This window comes from Rattus norvegicus, chromosome 14 (genome assembly GCF_021556685.1).
Source record: "Rattus norvegicus strain SHRSP/BbbUtx chromosome 14, alternate assembly SHRSP_T2T, whole genome shotgun sequence".
NCBI lineage: Eukaryota > Metazoa > Chordata > Mammalia > Rodentia > Muridae > Rattus > Rattus norvegicus.
The window spans coordinates 1129389-1150150 of NC_141547.1; the positions used below are offsets into that span (position 1 = coordinate 1129389).

Consider the following 20762-nt stretch of genomic DNA (forward strand, 5'->3'; position numbering starts at 1 on the left):
ACGTGGAGCTTGGCAGGAGTGAAACAAGGCGCCCGGAAGCTTCCGTCTGACGCAAGCTCACTCTGCTTCATCTCTGAGCGAGGTAAGGCTACAGGTCAGACCAAAGGGCAGAAGGGCATCAGGAAACCGTCTGCAGTGCAGACAGGCAGATGATGGAATCTTAGAAAAATAGGTATTTTTGCTGCTGAGGTTTAACAGGTTAACGTGGTGACAGAAGCAGGGCTGTTGGGGCGGTGGCGCCCAGCTAGGACATCGGTTGCAATGTCCACCTCGCTGAATACTTAGATCTATCAACTTAGCACCATAGCAAAGTCAAGTGATTCTAAAAGTAGCTACAAAGTTACAAATATATATCATGAGATTACACAGCCATACTAAGTTTGATCTGAACTGTAAATTAACTTTGAATTTGGAGGCTTCTAACTATTAAATTTCACCACATGGGGAAATACCTAGATTCTAATGGAACTGCACTGTGAGAACACGGCCTTGCAGAGCGCTTCAGCAGCACTTGTGTTCTGAGGTAGAAAGGTAATATGTACGCATAAACCCTTGTATAGTAACTATAAATGATTTGAATGAATAGCAAACTCAGGAAACTGAATAATCCAAACCGGCTTACATAGAGAGGTGATTTTGATTAATTGGAAACAAAGAGCTTGCTTTTGTTTTAGAAGATCAGACATTAAAGACTGAGTTAATTGGATGTTTTTCCTTACCAACATTAAATCTCACTAATCACTGCTTCTGACACTGTATATGTAAAAGAGGAAGTAAAGGAAAAGTGGGTGTTGATAAAGCCAATCCCAACTGTCCAAGCAAATCCAAGAAAAATATTCCAGTTGCTAAGGTGAAGACTCAGAAAGCCTGACTCTCAGGGATACACTAAGACCCTCCCTCAATGCTCACCAAGAGCTGAGGTACTGCTGGGATTATACTGTCCTACAGTTCTCACTGGGCCTGGAAGGACAGGAGGTGGGAGAGGTGAGAGAGCGCCTGGACTGAGATGTAGGTCCCTGGGACCCCAGGACAGGTCCCGTTCTCCTTACTCTTGCCTTCATACCCATGAAGAGAGAATGAACTTGGCTATGCTAGTGTCTTACTCATTCTCCAACCTAACAAAACAATAAACTGTATGAGAAGGGTGTGTGTGCTGACAAATAATATCCTCTCTATGACTGAAAAGGCAGCTTCTGCTGATGCGAGCTGTTCCCTCCAGTGAGCAGGCTGCTCAGTTACCTTTCATGAAAAAGACCCAAAGAACGCATGTTAACCCCATGATCAGGAAAGCAAGCCTGGAAATACCAACACCAGGAACATGGAGGCTGGAGGCTACCTCCTAAGTGTCTTTCCAAAGCCTCCCCACTGGACAGATGGCTGTGCTGGTTGATAAGTGACAAACACAGCCACCACTCCATTTTTCCAGCAGAAGGAAAATAGAACGGAAAAGGCAAGAGCTTCAGTGATGGCCTTTCCAAGGAAAACTGTCTTTGCAAGAACTTTTCAACAAGTCTGTGCAGCACTGCACTGGCCACACCACCTCTAGCTTGCCTTACTCGGGGTGACGGATTACAGCCACATGACACTGGGGAGTGGTGGAAGGGTTCTTGCCTTGCCCAGCCAACACAGATCATCCCAGGATGCACAGGACAAGACTCAGCCTTGGGAGTGGGCTTCTGTTGTACCCTAGAAGGTGGGAAATTAAACACCATGGCTAAATCATAGATAGCATTGCTGCAAGCCTCTTTGGGTATACTTTAAATTAAAATTTTATATATCTCTTAAGTTTTCAGGAAGCTAAAGGCAACATAAATATTTACCATCAAAAGACTTTCAATAACTTACGAAGAACTTAATAAAAGTACAAGTGTTTTTGAGGCTTATCATGAAACCTAATCCATGAACTCAACTGAAACGCGCTCAAGACTCTCAAGACCTGGAAAGCAAGCAGAGGTGCTGTGTGTCAGACGTGGTGTGGGGACGTGCTAATGTTTCACTTCTTCTCTGGCCTGTGGACCTGGAGCAGAGACGAGCAAACTGCGAAGTGTTTTCATCCTCTGTAAACGCGTGCTGGTAGTGTCTTGTTGGGAGTGGATTCTCTCATACAAAAGTTATAAATATTCTCTATTCAGAAATCTGGTCCGCATGGCACCCAGAGGCAACATTCCATAGCACATTTTGCCATGTAGAGTGCTGGGTGTGGGCTGAGTCTGGCTGGGCTTACAGCAAGTCCATCTTGGGTCTGTAGTGTAGCAGGAGGGGTGCCTTCTGCAAGACAAAAACGAAGGTGGCTGAGGGAGGCACAAGGAGCCCATACTGTGTACACAAACCACAGTGCCACAACGGAATTTAGTTCTGGATGACAAGGAGTAATTGTTACTGGTCCCAGGTGACCCAGTGGTCGCCCCTGTGGTGTTTGGGCTCATGACAGGGCCTATGCAGCCAGAACCTGAACGTTCTTCCTGCCTACTACACCAGCCCTGGTCTCTCCTATGCAGTCCTTACACTTCCAACCTTGCCCTGATCAGCCCCAACTGCTGGTCATCCTGGCCTTTGGCTGGCCATGCTGTCTCTGTCCCCTTCTTTCTGGGCAACGATATGGCTGGAGATAGAAGAGCTGCACTCCAGTCCTGGACAGGGACTGCAACACCAGTTCCTGACACAGAAAGGTACCCAAAACTTTGAGAGTTTGTTCCAACTGTGGGAACTTCCACATCTGACCCATTGGATTCAGGGATTGAGTGGAGTGGTGATAAAGACCCTGGCTGGGTGGAGAGATCTGGAAAGACAGCTGTTTCACAGCAATGTCTGCAAATAAGAGACATGCACAGCAAGTAAGGATCGAGAGACTATCTAAAAATCCAAAGAACCACCCTCCCAGTCTCACCTTGAACCTCCACCTTGTAACAACCACAAACTTCAGAGTGTGGTCCTTGCCCAGGATCTCCTCGTTGCATAAGATGTCCAGCTGTGGGAGAAGAGGCGTCAAGTAGGTGCATGGTCAACTGAGGGTAATCGTCACGACACAGACAATACGGTACCCTGAAACAAGCCCCTCCCCAGTCAAGTGCGAACATAGGGTGTCTGCTTATTCAGTAACTGCACTATCCAGCTGCAAGCACAAACAATAACAGAAAGAACTCTGACTACAGCCTCTTCATAGCTGTGTCGCTGTGGTCTGAAGAGACTTGGCCTGGTTGCTCTAGGCATCAATGATATCTGCCCTGTCCCTACCTCAGTTCTGGGCTTCTCTGATGATTCTGGAAACATTATGTGCAGACCCCTCCCTGGATCTCCACTTCTTGTACTTCAAGTCACTGCCCTCCCTCTAAGTGGTGGTAAGATGTAGGCTTGTTCATCCACAAACCCTTGAAGGACCTAACCATCAACAACTCGGCATGTCACCACGGTGTCACAGCGGCGACCCCAGGTTACCCAAACAGAAATGTGGGATGGCACAACAAAGTCACAAGACAATTTCTCTTAACACGCAGAACACAGCCTGGTACAAGAGAGCACACACACCTTATCTGCACAAAGCACACAGGGCTTTCATTACATACGGCTGCAGGGACTGATGGACATTCACTTGCTGGCCTACACCATCCTGAGTTCACAATGCAGTCCTGCCTTCTCTCCCTCACCTTACACAGCACATGCTCCACAGAGACTAGACTGTTACAACATGTGGATTATGTATGTGTCCTGTGTTTCAGTCTCTGAGGGGTCTGGCTGTCATCCTCCTGACAATGGCTTGCTCCTAATTGCACCTAGTGGTGGTTCTGTGTCTTCTTGTCTAAAGCCTAGTGCTTATCGGCTTGTCTGACCAGCTCTGGCCCTCCACTGTCCCAGGCCTGTCTGACCAGCTCTGGCCCTCCACTGTCCCGGGCCCCTCTGACCAGCTCTGGCCCTCCACTGTCCCAGGCTCTGGCCCTCCACTGTCCCGGGCTCTGGCCCTCCACTGTCCCGGGCCCCTCTGACCAGCCCTGGTCATTATGCTGTTCGTACATGGGTGCTTGAGGAGGTGCACAGTGATGTTTCACTGTTATTTAAATTTGTATTTCCGTAAGTATGTGAATCAGTGACTCCAGTGGTCTCATTATCTCCCTAAGCAGGGAACAAATGTTGTTCTCACAGCCACATAGGAGTGTGTTTCTTGTTAAGAGAGTCATGAGTTAAAAAACCAGCCTTTGGGGGTTGGGGATTTAGCTCAGTGGTAGAGCGCTTGCCTAGGAAGCGCAAGGCCCTGGGTTCGGTCCCCAGCTCCGAAAAAAAGAACCAAAAAACAAAACAAAAAAAAAAAAAAAACAAAAAAACAAACAAAAAAAAAAAACAGCCTTTGAGTCCACGAAAGCTCAACTGTGTGCTGTCATCTTCACCAAGTGGTGTTTACTACTTTGTGATACACATGCTGTTTATAAGCCATCGTCCCCAGCAAGGCATAATGTCCGCACCCTACAGCAGCTCTAATGATTGGCCCTCAGTATTCAGTCCCCCGCCCTATTCACTGTCTATGGCAACACTTCCCACACTTTACACAGCATTAGGGACTGCAGAGCTGAAAACAGTGTGAGATCCACCTGGGATATGCAGGAGCCAATGGCCAGTTGCAATGAAAATGCCACATTTCTTGTTGGTCCCCATGGAGAAAAGTTCCTGCATGTGGAAGGCCGTCTCCCCTTGAACTTCCTGATGTATTTAACTCTGCACAGTGCATAGAAGCCACTTCAAATCAAGATGGACACCTTTAGCTTCACAGAATCCAAGGCTCCTGGGACCTTCCCATCCCCCCCCTCTACCAAACAGACAAACAAAATCCAAACTTGCTTGTTCCTGTGGTCTCCTGATAGCTAGTATAAAGTCATGTCATATAAAGATTCTGTGTCTTCCACCTCCTCCCCAGCCACTCGTGTAGTGGGCCCCTTGACAGTCCAAAGCCCTGGTTCCTGGGGCTGACACCTAGCTCTGAGAGAGCACTGTGGCAGGACTGCCAGGAATGTCTTACAGTGTGGCTATAATCGAACTGGGCAACTGATGAACAGTTTTTTGTTTTTTGTTTTTTTTTTTAAGGAGCTGGGGACCAAACCCAGGGCCTTGCACCTGCTAGGCAAGCGCTCTACCACTGAGCTAAATCCCCAAGCCCCATGAACAGTTAACATAAAATAAAACATTAACTATATTAATAAATAAATTGATAGTTGATATAACTGATTTAACAGTTACTATGTGCTATGGGCTGGAATTCTGGGCAGAGTGTAGGTACTTGCTGTCATTGCAAGTTGTAAGAGCAGAAGAGACATTCCTCAGATACAGGTCATAATTAAACATTTCCCCAGGGTCCTGCCTCCCAGTACCACGGGCTCAAACAGAGTTTTCAGCACATGGGTTTGGGGAACACTGACTATAAGAAGATCCTCTTGCCCCATATTTCTTGGTCTTATGATCAGGTCACTCCAATGTCTCCTGTTATTTCTTATCCGGCTCCTGTATCAAATCTCTATCTAAGATGTTCCTCTACTGCTCTCACTGGGCTTAGGGTTAGCAGATAATCTGAGATGTTACAATCTGCCAAGACGCTCTTCCAGGGGGCCATACCCCAAACTCCAGCTGGGGTACTGGCTCGGTGGCTAACAGAGCTTTCTGTATATACTACTCTGCAGACTATACTACTCAGCATTCCCGTGTACCTGCTGCACATGCTGCACATGTCTTGTTTGACAGGGTCCATGTGCCCTGCAAGTCCTTTCCAGACAGCCTCAGAACTCTGAAGGCAACACTTCAAATCACTGACCGTCCCTTGCTTCAGCAGGACCAGCTCCTGCTTATGTTTTTGCCCAAATGCTACCCAGCCTGAGTTTCTGAACACATGTACTCACAAGTCTGTGGCACAAGCCCCAACAAGCAGCTATGGGTCTCTGGCTACTTTACTTTCAGTTATTCATTTTAACCTCTAGGTGTCATATCCATGTCTCATTCACTCATCAACTTACAGCATTACATTTAAGAACACATGTCTGGGACCAGAGGATGGCCTGATGATTAGGAACGCCTTACCCCACACCCACATGGTGCCTAACAAGTTCCAGGGGATCTGATGCTCTCTTTGACTTCTGTGGGCGCCTAGCATGCACATGGCATGTGGGTAAAACATTCATTATAACACACACACACACACACACACACACACACACACACACACACACACACACACACACACACACACATACTAAATCTTGTATCAAAACAAATTTCCAAACAAGGGGCCAGCAAGATGGCTTAGTAGGTAAGGGTACTTTGCTAAAAAGCCTGCAACCTTTGGGCTTAATAACCAGGATCCTCACAGTAGAGGGAGACAACTGACTTTTGCAAGCTGTCTTCTGACCTCCATGCAAGCACAACTGCACACTTATTCTCTCTCTCTCTCTTTCTCTCTCTCTCTCCCCCCCCCCCCCAATTAAAAAACAAAACAAGCAAACAAAAAACCTCTGAACAAGACTGTTAAAAAGAAGGTGGGTGTGTGTGTGTGTGTGTGTGTGTGTGTGCGTGCATGTGCTGCTGCTGTCATTTTAACAAACGAGACAGGCAAGAACGATCTACCCCAGCTCTCTAGCTGATGGCTACCTCATTGAAGGAGGAGAGGTTAAGCTTCTTGGCGATAAACTTCTTCAGGTGCAGCACAGTTGCTTGGGCTGAGCATCTGATCCACTTCCGCTTGAGGCCACGCAGTTTGCTGCTGTTGCATTCCAGACAGATGCTCACCTAGAAGAGAAGAGGTCAGAGGTCAGGATGGCCACTCTCAGGCTTTCCCTGCAAGAACACAAGCTCCTACATCTACGAGTACTGGTCTTTTGAAATCAGAACAACACTGTACAAGTCTTACCACAGTTGTTTTATATCTTCTGTTAAATCCCCCTTGGTCTTTGTGGTGCTTACAAACACCTTAGCCTGTCCATTTTCGTCTTAACTTACAGTCACTCTGAGAGTTATGTATCTATATTTGCCATGGACACTGAGCCCCTCATGTTCTCAAACAGCTCCCCTTGTCCGAACAAGTGCTGTCTGTACTGAGCAAGGTGCGTGAAGACAACAGAGGAATGCTCTTGACACAGAAGGCGGCATGACACCAAGGAGTGTGCTCTGCGTGTGCCACTACTCAGGGTCGGAGCAATGGTGTGGATCAGACAAGTCAAGGGCACCGCAAATGGGAATCTGCTTCAGGGAGACAAAGCTTTATCCTAGGGCTGCAGAGAAAGCCCCTCCTCTAACACAGGTTCATTCAAGCTTCTCAAAATTCAGGTATAAGAATTAAAAAGTAAGTTAACCAAGATGTGTATCGTAAGATCCCAGTAGGTACAAAAGTAAAATTTAAACATAAGATACTGAGTAAAGAACATTATACAGGCATAAAAACACAATATAACTTTTAAAAATTGCAAACACATTCACTGAAGCTAAAAACACCATGGGTGCCTGAAACTGAACATTAGTCTGGTAATGCTTGTATTCAATTGCTAAATTCTGTACCCCAGGATCTGGTTGCTCCAAGACTACCAGATCCTTACACATACCAGTCTTTATTCGTAATCCTTGCTGCTCGATTTTAAACTATTGGTTAAATAAAACTAGTGACAGCCAATTACTGGGGGGAATAGAGAGAGGTGGAGTTTGAGTTACCAGGTTGGGGGTTGAAGGTAGTGATCATGAGGAGGAGAGGGAGAGGAAAGTGGTGCAGATGGAGAGAACAGGAAGGGTCCATTGGTTCTGACAGACCAGCAGTTATGTACCAGTGTGAAATGCCTCCCCAGGACACCAGACTGCTGAAGCAGAAATAACCCAGAGAATTTCAAACAGCAAGTATTTGGGGAACACAGCTGAGGCAGTAGCCAGACTTGCATTAGAGATTTAGATTAGGGGTAATCTCCCTGGTAATTGCACAGAGCTAATGCCCATGGCCCAGAGTGGTCAGGGTTCTGCTTTGCCTAGCTGTGGTCCCAGAGAGGTAAAGACCTTTCTGCCACTGATTACCAGTGGACGCTCCTACGTAAGCTAGAAGGGAATTCAGAGGGCACAGACCACAAACATACACAGGAGGCTAGGCAGCTTGTCTTTTCATTCTTTTCTTTTCCTTCCTTCCTTTCTGGTACAGAGAGACAGAGACAGAGAGAGAAGAGAGAGAAAAAAGAAACAGAAGAGAGAAAGCATATGTGAATTTGGGGCCTTGTGCATGCTAAGCAAGCATTCTACCATTGAATACACCCTCAGCTTTCTTAGTTTTCCATTTCTCTTTCCTCTCTCCTTCTTTCCTTTGAGATAGTCTCATTATGTAGCTCTGGCTGGTCTGGTACTATGTACAACCAGGCTGGTCTTGAACTCACAGAGGTCTGCCTGCCTCTGCCCTTCTCTGCCCCGGTGATGTAATTAAAGCCATGTGCCACTGTGCCTCCCCCACTTTGTTAATATTTAATGTCTAAAGCACATAAGAACCTAGTTGAAAGATATGTCTTAAAAGTTACCAGATAAAATTATTGTGAATTTAGAGTTCCGTGTCCACTAAATTATTCCATGCCAGCACAAGAACACAGTGTTTACTACCACACATGTGTTCTGAAGTGACGGAAACCAAAACCCACACAGGAGGAAGACTGAAGGTGAATCCAATATGGAGGGGAAATAAATTAAAAATCACAAAATCTGCGACTTTCTTCTGAGGAGGCTATGCCCATGCTTCTGGGTGTGTCTTACCTTCTTCTGAGCATCTCTTTCTCTTCCCCTTATGCCTAAGTCTATATACTAAAACAAAATTACCTTCATGAAGCCCAATTTTGCTTCATAAAAAAAAAAATCTTGTGAAACAAAGCTTTAGATTACTTAAAAATGTAAACTTAAGCATGTTCAAAAATGTAAGCGTACCCAAGAATAAAAAGATAAAGCATCTCCAAAATGTAAGCGTACCCAGGAATAAAAAGATAAAGCATCTCCAAATTATTAGGAGAGGAAGAAGAAACCAACCTGAGCACGGATTAGTAGGAAAGGGAAGAAACATGTACTCTGATGAACAAAATTGTTAAAGAGACTCTTTGAGGCAGGCTATAAAGCACAACATAACCCCACCTCCCCACTCCCCATTGCATACCTAAACCATCAGGACATGGAAAGGTCTGGAGACACCAAGAAAAGTTGCAACACCAAAACCTGATCAGTTGGGAACCAAAGCAAAGAAATGGCCCAGAAAAGGAGAACTCAACTGGGAGACAGCACACGCACCAAGTTCTAAGACAAATACGACTGCAAGGACCACTGAGAGACTGATAGCAAGCAACGATGACTCAGGGAACACTAAAAGGAAATTGTGAAATCTACACCGACTCTTCCTTGGCTGGTTGGTACTTTATTGTCCATCCGTCCAACGTACCACAGGCTTCAACTGAACCCCCAGAAGCTTTAGATAGACATTATCACCACTTCACGGGCAAGGAAACTGAGGCAGAGACAGAGTGACAGCCTGTGGAAGGAAAACTGCAGCTTAAGGCAGTGAGAAGATGGACCTGTAGGTCCCATGTGCTTAACTACTGAGTGCACAGCCCAATCAGTGACCTGAAAAACAATTCCCCTGGGCTCTCTGCACAACTGGACTGTAATGGCCCAGATGCTGGGAGAAAGGGGGCAACTACAATTGGGATATAAAGTGAATAAATATATTAGTGGAAGAAAAATATTCAAGAAAGAAACAAAGGGAGGGAGAGGCAAGAGGAGGCCAGGGAAAGGGAGGGGGAGGGAAAAGGGAGGAAAGGGGAAAGAAGAAGGAGAGGGAGGGAGAGAGAAACCTTTGCTTTACTGGGACAACTGATGCTGGTCATCTGGGGCTAAAAACATCAGCTGTGATTAGTACAAGACCCAGCATCATGGAGGCAAAATCTTCCTCAAAGTACTTCCTCAGGATAACATGCAGAAGCCACAGTCCATTGGCGGATGAAGGCTGAACATTAAGCTAGCAGCAGAACTTAGCATATATATGTAAGTTTCTCCCACATGGTACTGTTTCATGGGCACATTCGGGTCATAAAGAACAACTGAGGCTTGGCACAGAATAGCAGGACTGGAGTCTTCCTAAAGACAGGCTAGGCTGGGGGAGGGGAGGGAGTCATTGGTGAAGGTGCAGCCCCAGTTACAGCAGAGACCTGATACTGGAGAAGCCAGGACTGTGGCAAGTGTGGAATGGAGTTGGCCTTAACCTATGAGACAAGCTGTATGTGCTGCAGAGGACAGAGAGAAAGAAGAGAAGCTGCCCACGTCCTTTGGAACCCACAAGAGCCTGAGCCCCAGATGCCAGACACTGCTGGACCCTGGTTTCCCTTAAGTGTGACTGTTTTAAAGCCCAGTTCTTCTCTTTTGAAACAAGAAGGTATTTAGCTCAACTTTAATTTTACAGTAGTCCAGAATTAAAACTTTAAAGAGACTCACTGAGCCATCTCTCCAGTCCCCAAGACAGGAAACTTTTAAGTAATGAAACTTCTTAAAGTTATTCTGTATTTTATATTCTGATAATCAAGGAGATCCTGGGACAAACAAAAAAGGAAAAGCTGTGGTATAACAGTGATATGTTTTATGTCCAGTTGCTTTTGATCATGTTGTTTATCACAGCAACAGAAAACCAAAGGAGAAGCTGGGCACTGGAGACTCACGGACTCCATGCAGAGATCAGCACAGACAGGGTCTCTGATCATCAGTGGAAGGAAGTAGACAGGACTAGAGCCAAAGCAGAGTGCTCAGGTGGACACTTGAGAACACTCATCTAAAAAGGCAGGGTGATGGCCTTAATGCCTCTCCAGAACAAAGGGTCGTAGGGCACTTGTCAGTGCCACGGATCACACCCATGGCACACAAGAAGTGCACAGCCTGTGTGAGCGATCAAGAAGATACACAGAGCTTAGCTCCAAAGGCTAAATTACTACAGAAACAAAACCTGCTCCTTATGCATGCTCTAAGACACTCGAATAAGTAGCATGATATAAGAAGGAAGAGGCAACATTCGCAAAAGTCAGACACAGAGAGTTTTCACTGTAAAACAAAGAGAATGCTTTGCACAATTCTGTGCCACCCTACAGAAAACTGACATAGCAATGCCAGGGACTGGGCAAGGACCAAAGACCCAGTGGCTTCCAAGAGCATAGGGCAGAGTTGTGACAAGGAACACAATTCCTCCGGAAAGGCCCCCAAGGCAGAGCCTGTATAACCAGGGGTAGGTGGGGGGGGTGGGGGGGACACGTATTGCTCAAGAGTTGTCCCAAGGTGCCTACAGACAGTGCCACCTCTGTCACTGAGGCTCAGAATCAGCATAGCAGGTGGGACCCAGGGCCACTCCAAGGTGCCCACACAGGCAGTCAAGTGGCTTTCTCATCACAGGAAAGTCTCTTATCCAGCATGCGTCTGCAAACCTATCCTAGTGCTGTGCTGCTATCATCAACTGCAGAAATGGACATGTTAAAATAAGAGTCCACCATCCCAGCCCCGAATATACCGTCTGGCTCAGTCACCGTGTCTTCTGATAGGGCCAAGATCACCCCACCGTTTGCAGCTGGCTATTCACACACCTTCCCAGGAAGCTGTGGAGGGACTGTTTCCAGTCAACCTTGACATAATGACTAAAGTCAGACTGGGGAAGGACCTGTCTCTTCTGAGGAAATTGTGCCAGGTTTCCTGGGTGGTGGCGTGCACTGGTTGTTTGCATATTCCCAACATGCACTGATTATCGCATGCTGACCCAATCACCCTTGAAGCAGAGTAAGCTGTTTTCAGTGGACTGTCTTAGGCTGTATGTAAGACAGCAGTACCTAGGAATGACAGCATATCTGTTTCCTCATTTGGTGTCTCACTTGTTTCTCTGCTGCTGGGAGAGAACATCTAAGCACAGTGACAGCCAACCAGTCATGGCATTTCATCTCTCCCTGTTTCCTCAAAAGCATCACAACTATTAGAACCGACGACTCAGACCATACACTAGGAGCGTCCATTGACAGGGATACAGAATTGTATCAGATCCTTCTATGGCACTTCTGTGGTGACACTGTTGTTTTTACCCAACAGTGTAGCAGGTAGGACACGGACAGTCCTCACCATCGCATGCTTACTCTCCTTAACTTGGCTGATGGGTTGCTTCCTTGGGGAAACAGAGGAATATGTCCCAAGCCACTAACTGAGTACTGACGTGGGTTGGAGAGAACATAACTGACTGTATGTCTCTCCATACTTGAGAATGTCTCAAGTGATTTACTGTCAGCCTGTGCCACTGTGATAATCAAATCAATGAAGGGAATATAAAGAAAAGTTAGGAGTAATAGGAGGAAACTTTGTGGTGTTTGACCTGTCACATTTTCATAAGACACTGACGTATGCAAGCGCGGGATAAACTGACGCCAGAAAATTCACAGAGGAGGCGTTTTCACCTGCTCGTCACTCCTGTGGTAATCGTTGTCCTCCTCCTGCTTCTCTTCCGCCGTCTCTTTATTTGAATTGTCGTCTGCTTTGGTTTCACCTTTTAGCACAAACAGAAAATGTTGTACAGGTTGGAATATCTCCAATCCAAAATTCAAAAATTCTAGTATATAAAACTTTTTGAGGTATAAATGGAAAATATCATAAAGGCAGAAATAAAATATTATATATACTTTTCCAAAATGGGGGGAATCCAATATAAAAACACTTTTGGCTCTAAGCATTGTGGACAAGCAAAACCCATATGAAGACACCATCTTATAATATTTGTAAAACCTGACATATACTAAAAATGATGTTGGCATCTACTCTACTGAGAGCATGCATACGAGGAGCTCAGCAATTAAACCGTTCTACATGTTTGCTGAGGAGCTAAGGAACTCTGGGGTAGGAGGGCCTATGGTTACAGCTGGTGAGGCAGGTCTTGGATTACGTGTCTTAGGGCGCTCATAGGTTTTGGCTTAATGTATCTCAAGGGGCCCAGAAGACAGAGAAAGTGACTAAATTGGTAAGGACAGCAGAGATAAACCCCAGGACTACTAAGCGCTTACCATAGCAACCTACTTGTCCAGGAAGCCTGGCTAATAGAACCTTACTTTTGGACACATACCCAGGACCAGATTCCCACTTCCATCGATCTTACCCACCCCTACCCAGCCTAGTGCGGCTGCCACTGGGGCCTAGGCACCAACAGCCTTGGGCTGTTAAGCTCATACTGGGTGACCTTAACATTTCTCAGGAACTTATACAGTTCGACTAGCAAAGTGCCAGCACATAAAGATTTTAATAATTTATTAAATACTGACTTAAGAGCATCAATTAACTTTATGCTCAAATCCAACTGGCATTTGGCTTTTTTATTATAAAGCAAGCTAGGGTAGAATTTTAAGAATATCTACCACCTTCCACTTTTTTTCTTAGGCCCTCTGTCCAATTCTAGTCTCTTCCACATGACCCCTAGGCATTTTCTAGTAGTATCTCTTGGACTCTAACTCATAGGTCCAGCTACCAGGGCTGAGAAGAATCTTTTCAGCAACCTTCAGAAAACGGTCACCTTCTGGAAAAACCACCTAAGGCAAAGCCCTCTGTGAGGGAAAGCTTGACAAATGAACCTGTGAATTGCATGGTGGCCTGATGCAGCTACTCACCATTGCGGGGATCTAAGTGCTGTTTTGCTGAGCACGCCTCCCCCTTGATGTCACCTGGTACCTCCATGCCCAGTTTGTGATAGAACTCCCTCTGTTTCCTCATTTCCGCTATTAAGAATGGAGACAATTTTAATATTCAGTAGGAAAGGACTTAAATAGTAAAACTGCTCACTAACATCATATGAAGAAACTTGAGATTAGATGATGAGTCTAAAGGATGCCACTACTCAGAAAATAAGCACAGGTCAGGACTGGAACCTTAAAGACTATGCTACAGGTATTCAAGAATACTGAGGCAGGACTCAGGTGGGAAGAACAAGTGCAACAAGACAGGTTCTGGAGCTGTAGGGACACTGCTCAGGACTACGACCTAATCTCCTCAGCCCTCTAGGATGGTGTGGGGTTACTCATCACCTGGAGCAGGCAGACTGTAGGGAGGCAGTTTGAAGGACTCCTCGGAGTATGACAGGCCCTGAGGAGGTGGTTTAGATGACACTTCACACATGAATACTGACAATGTGGCTGCTAATGAAGTCCTATATCCCACATGCCATTTTGGCACAGGCAGCTTAGCAATCCTCACACTGTCCCTGTAGCCATGATGGTCATAAGCTACCATCAAGTGCAGAAGAGCTCTCACTAGGCTGTGGGCAGGAGATGCACCTGAATGACAAGGACAGATCCAGAACAACCCTGTCCTGAAAGCCTGTGTTTGGTCACTTGGTCACATCAGACTACGGCAGTGACCCTGTCTGTCTTGTACTGGGTGAAGACTGGCCCCAGTGGCTGTGGACAGTCGTGGTCATGAAAGAAATGCAAGAAAAAGAGGAAACAGAAGCTGCCAACCTACAGAGGAAGTTTGTTCTTGGAGGCAGACATCTAGGCATGAAGCTACCCAGAGCTTCAGATCACTGTGTGCTAGGGATCATCAGCCAATAAGCAGCATGCTCTGTCCTTAGGTCAGCATACCCCTGCTGGCTAGACCAAGCTGATACCTTGTATTCGGAGAAAATAATCAATTGCATAGATGAAACAGCTTCTGACTTACAGCAAAAGGCCCATTCATGAGATTAAAATGCAGACCCAAATGATATACACCAGATCCTGGCCACTGCTCAGAACATACAGAAGGCAAAGGAAGCTTAAAACAATTTATTCAAACCAAAAATCTGTAAGTTACTCTGTAAAAGACACTTTACATGTACTGAAGCAAGAAATGCTTCATTAAACTTTTAAAAATATTCTTTTTTTTTTTTTTTTTTTGAGACCGGGTTACCAGCTGGCCTGGAACTCACTGTATATATAAGGCTAGCCTCTAACTCACAGAGATCTTGCTTTTGCCTCCTGCATGCTGAGATTAAAAGCATGTGCCATCATGCCTGGCCTCATTAAACTTTTCATCTGCACAACTGTCTTTTCCCATAGACCTGGAACGCTTAGAGCCCTAGCATCCTGCCTGAACAGAGGCTTTGCAAACCTGGCTGTACAAGTATGAGGGTGTGTAAGCTGTGAGTCTGGTCAGAAAAGGAGCTCTTCCACAATGGGGGGAGCAAGGGCTCAACCAAAAACATGCCAAAGTATCAGCCAGACATGTTCTTGGGCTAGAGATGGCTAAAGATGTCTGCCTATCAATAAGCCTGACAATCTGAGTTTGATATTGTGACCCATAAGTGAAAGGACAGAACTGATTCCTGCAAATTGTCCCCTGACTTATATATCCAACCACAGCACCATATACCAGGGCACATATGCATCCCCATGTGTACACTTACATACAGAAAATAAATAAATGAACAAAGAGAGGTTCCCATATACAACTGTATGAAAGGCAGCCCTAAAACTAGAGCATGGAACAGTTTCTGACAAAGAGAAGCCACACAAAGTGGCCTCCAAAAGAGCTGTGACCTGAACACCAAGAGCCCAGAGATCAGTGAAAAGGAACTCACCAAAGGCAGAAATAACTCAGCGTCTGACACCACGACTACTGCCTACTTCCCTAACTTTCACTTATCTTAATAAAAAGGATAAGAGAAATAACCCCCAGTGTACGGTTGAATCAAATGTTTACGGTTGCCAACTATGGGTCTCCTGGGAGGTGCCTGGATCAGGAGAGTCCTAACTTCGAGGATGATCTGATGCTATTCCTGGGAGGTGTGGAAGGCAGGGCCTCGCTGTAGCTGTAGGAAGTAGGTCCCTGCATGCTTCTGGAGAAGTACTGCTCCTAGTCCTTCTTGTCTGCTTTCCCGGCCACCCTGATGTAAGACTTTGCTATGCCAGGACCTTCCGCCATGATCTTCTGGATAATGGGACCAGATGACCGTAACCTAAAATCCTAAACCTACATGACAAAACCACGTCTCTAGGTTGTTTGTCACAGAAAGACGGTTTAATATGCCAATATCAGGTATATACAGATACTGAAACACTGCCAAGCACGTTGGCACAGGCCTATTAATCCAGGCACTTGGAAGGCAGATGCAAGTGGATCTCAATGAGTTCAAGGCCAGTCAAAGCTGGAGAGTTAGACCCTATCAAAAAACAAACAGAAAACAGAGAAACAGACAGACACAGAAACATTAGGTGGACATTGTTTTGGCATCATATATCTAAAATACATTAGAATCTAGCCAATGTTAGTGAGCTGTCGCAGAGGCAAGCAGGTCAGTGTGTAAGGGTGTTTATGAACTGAAGAGTCACAACTTCTGCATGACCAACACTTGGAGCCGAGCCGGTTAAATCTGGCCTATAGTGCGTGGGTCTCCTCTGTTCAACAGACACTCCTAAAGAGGCTGTGAATATTCCAACAGGTACACCCTGGGGCCAGAGTAGGGTCACTTACCCCAAGAAATCTTAAGTGGCCACTGTCAACGGTACACGTGGCAAGGAGCATGTGCCATGATGCACGGTTATGGAGGAGGCAGGCTGTGAAGCCTAATGGCTCAGGTCTACCAGAGTCATGCCCACACACTCAAACACAGAAACACAGGGTTCTCTTGGGATGTAGATGCAGACCGTCATCTGAGGCTGTACAGACATTCCCAATGACAACACTCAGCCAATGAGTCCCCCTGAACTAGGTGTGTGTGCTGTTCCCTCAGCAGGTGCAACCCACCAGGGAAAGGCTGAGTAACACCACCAACGGCAAAACAGATTCTACGTACTCCAGCCCTACTCAGCATCAAACCTCAGCCAGTTACAGGCTTTCTATGTAAAGAAGCAAAGCAAACCTAAAACTGTGACCAGAGGACAAAACTGAGTTGCTGATGCCAGCTCAGTAACAAGAGAGAAGCAAATTTCCATAGCTTATTATAGATGAAAATCAAAATTCAGTAACAAGGGACTGGAGAGACTGGGACTTGTCAATCAAAATACAGTATGACGATGAGGTATGTTCTTTGTAATGGAAGCCTACTGACAAGAAGAACGAAATCCTCTTGGGGGGGGGGGCTCTTATTCAACTGCAGTTAAAAGTTCGTGCTTCAGTTTCTCACCCCAGCCCTTTGTCTCATGGCCAACACTCAAGGCACTTTTCCCCTGGAACCCACTGGCTATGCTAACCAGAGAAACAAGCAAGCAGTCCTCACTCTCCCTGCCATCCTCCAACTCTAATTCTGCAGTTGTGGTCTCACCCCAACCCCATAACAGAACACCTGCAGGGCTCTGTCTTCCTCTCTTCTCCCATTCACTGCAGATTCTACGGATCCTCATGGCAGACCCAGCCTTCCTCTTGTGAACCCTCTCAGACACACACCCCCCATCCCCATTCCCAATTCTACCCAGGAACCCACAGTGGTCACATCTAACTAACAGGGACTCAGAAGCACTCCCTACCAGGAAACCCATAGCCACCACATATCCTTAAGATCTACAGAGAGAAACAGAAATAAATATAAATAAATAAATAGACAAATAAATAGAAAACCTACTCAACAAAGACAAGACTAGATGCCAACACCTGAAACTACAATTTATCCCAAATCCAGACACACCTAGGCATGAGCGTAAAAACAACAATTTGTACCTTGACTTGTTTTTTCATTCAGTAACGAGTTTTGCAGTTTCCTTGAGTTTGTACACTGTTGTTTCTAGTGTCAGTGTCTAGCTTTAACACACAGTGGTCAAACAGGACAAGGTATCTCCACTAAGCCAACAACCTTGAGCAGCAGGCCTTGAGAAAGGCTGAAGCACAAAGACTTCAAATAGGCTTTACGAATATGCTCACCAATCTTAAAGGTGGTACGAGTAAGTCTATTACTGAAATCTATGGCAATACGAACAAATGGTAGAATGAAATAAAGAAAACTATTCAAGACATAGAGCAGAAAAAAGAAAACCCAAACTGAGGGATCTAGAAATGAAAAATTTAGAAATAGGAACCTCAGAGGCAAGCCTCACCAACAGAATATAAGAGACGGGAGAGCGAACCTCAAGCACTGAAGACAAGATGGAAGAAATGGATGGAAAAAAATTTATACTGGAAAAAAAAACAAAAACAAAAACCAAAAACCCAGGCACAAAACATCCAGGAAATCTGGGATAACATGAAAAGACCAAATCCACATATAATAGGAATAGAAGGAGAAGAAACCCAGGTCAAACGTACAGAAAATATTTTCAACAAAATCATAGAAGAATTTCTCTTAATTTAAAGGAGGAGGTGTCTATCCAAGGTAAAAGCATACAGAACATCAAATGGACTGGATGAGAAAAGAAAATCTCCATGACACACAATAATCAAAAACTAAACATACAGAACAAAGAAGAGATATTAAAAGTTGCAAGTGACCAAGTAACATATAAAGACAGAACCATTAGAGTAACACCTGACTACTCAATAGAGAATCTAAAGGCCAGAAGAGAAGACTTGGACAGATGTTCTACAGACTCTTAAGAGACTAGACAGACTATAATATCCACCAAACTTTAAATCACAAGAAATAATTCAATCGCAAGAAAGACATTCCACAATAAAACCAAATTTAATTAGAAGACTAGAAAAAACTTTCAACCTGAAGAAGTTAACCACACTGAAGAAAGCATAAAGATTGTATCTCAGAACAGCGGGGGTTTGGGGGGTGGGGGTGGGGTGGACTCCAACCCACATCACAACAAAATAACAGGAGTCAACAGACACTGTTCATTAATAACTCAACATCAATAGCTTCAATTCCCCCAATGAAGGCACAGATGAACAGACTGGATAAAAAAACCAGGACCATTCCTTTTGCTGCATCCAAGAAATATACCTTAACATCAAAGACAGACATCAGCTCAAGGTAAAAGGATAAGAAGATATTCCAAGCAAATGGATTCAAGAAAACAAGCCAATGTAGCTAATAAAATAGACTTCAAAGGAAAACTAATTCAAAGAATCAGAAAAAAATAATATAGATTTATCAAAGGAAAAGTTCACCAAGAGGATATTACAATTCTTAACATCTCTGTGATAAACACAAGGCACCAAAGTTCATAAAAGACAACTACAGCTAAGATCACGTATTGACCCTCACAGTGAGGGTAATTTCAATTCCCTACTCTCACCAACAGATAGGCCATAAAACTAAACAGAACCACTGGAGCTAACAAACTTTACAGATCAAACAGACCTAACAGATACCTACAGAATATTCCACCCAAACACAAACGAATATACCTTCTCAGTACCTCTAAGATTGACCACATATTTGGACACAAAGCAAATCTCATCAGATACAAGAAAACTGAAATAACCCCCTGTATCCTATCTGACCACCATGGATTAAAGCTGGATGTTAACAACAACGGAAACACCAGAGAGTTTATAAACTCCTGGAAACTCAACACCTCACTACTGAATGAAAATTGAGCCAAGACAGAAACTAAAGACCTTTCAGAATTGAATGAAAATGAAAATACAACATACCTAAACTTATGGGATAAAATGAAGGCAATTTTTAGAGGCAAGTCCATAGCACTAAATTTTAAAACTTAAAGTATTAAAAACTTGGAGAGACTTCATATTATTAACTAAATGGCATACCCAAAACTCTAGAACAAGAAAGAATAATATTCAAAAGGATGGCAAGAAATAATCAAATTCAGGGTTGATTAAAATAAAAACAAATAAAAATACAATAAAAAAAAAAATGAAACAAGGAGTCGGTTCTTTGACCAACCCTTGGTCAAATTACCTAAAAGGCAGAGCAGATTCAAATTAACAAAATCAGATATGAAAAGTGGAACATAACAAATACCATGGAAATGCTGAGAATCATAACACATGCTTTAGAATCCTATTCTCTACCAAACTGGAAAGCAAATTTAAATGGAACAATTTTCTTGATATATAACATTATCAAAGTCAAATCAAGATCAGATCAACAGTTTAAACAAACATATAAACCATAGTATAATAGATTAACACCCCCCATAAAAACTATCCCAAGACCAAATTGTTTTAGCACAAAATTCTACCAAACTTTTGAGGAAGAATTAACATCAATACTCTTCAAATTTATGAGGCTAGTTACCCAGATACGTAAGTCATATAAAGATCCAACAAAGAATATTACAGAACAGCTTCCTTATAAGCACATAAAGCTTCTCAATAAAACTTACAAACCAAATTCAAAAACCTATCAAAAGGACTATTTACCATGATATCAAGTAGGCTTCATCCCAGAAGGCTATAGGAATGGCTTAACACAAAACCACATGATCATCTCATTGGATGCAGAAAAGGTTTTTAACAAAATCCAATACCCTTTCATGATAAAAGTCCTGGAGGGTCTAGGGACACAAGGGACACACCTCAACATAACAGAGTGATTTATAGAAAGCCCACAGTTAATGTCACCCTAAATGGAGAGAAACTCAAAACATTTCTACTAAAACCAGGAACAAGACAAGGCTGCCCACTCTCTCCATACCTATTCAATATAGTGCAAGGAGTCTTAGCTAGGGCACTTAAACAACTTAAGGAGACCCAGGGAATACAAACCAGGAACAAGACAAGGCTGCCCACTCTCTCCATACCTATTCAATATAGTGCAAGGAGTCTTAGCTAGGGCACTTAAACAACTTAAGGAGACCCAGGGAATACAAACCAGGAACAAGACAAGGCTGCCCACTCTCTCCATACCT

At 44.4% G+C, this 20762-nt stretch overlaps 1 protein-coding gene across 1 annotated transcript in view; it reads right to left on the reverse strand.

Moving 5' to 3' along the window:
- Nucleotides 1-1815: 1815 nt before the first annotated feature.
- The window catches only part of Pcgf3 (polycomb group ring finger 3), a 37132-nt gene continuing 18185 nt past the window's right edge, over nucleotides 1816-20762 (reverse strand). The window contains 5 exon segments of the mRNA NM_001107245.2: nucleotides 1816-2268; nucleotides 2888-2968; nucleotides 6622-6759; nucleotides 12444-12532; nucleotides 13641-13748. Of these exon segments, the coding sequence (NP_001100715.2) occupies nucleotides 2221-2268; nucleotides 2888-2968; nucleotides 6622-6759; nucleotides 12444-12532; nucleotides 13641-13748 (464 nt within the window). The 3' untranslated portion in view covers nucleotides 1816-2220.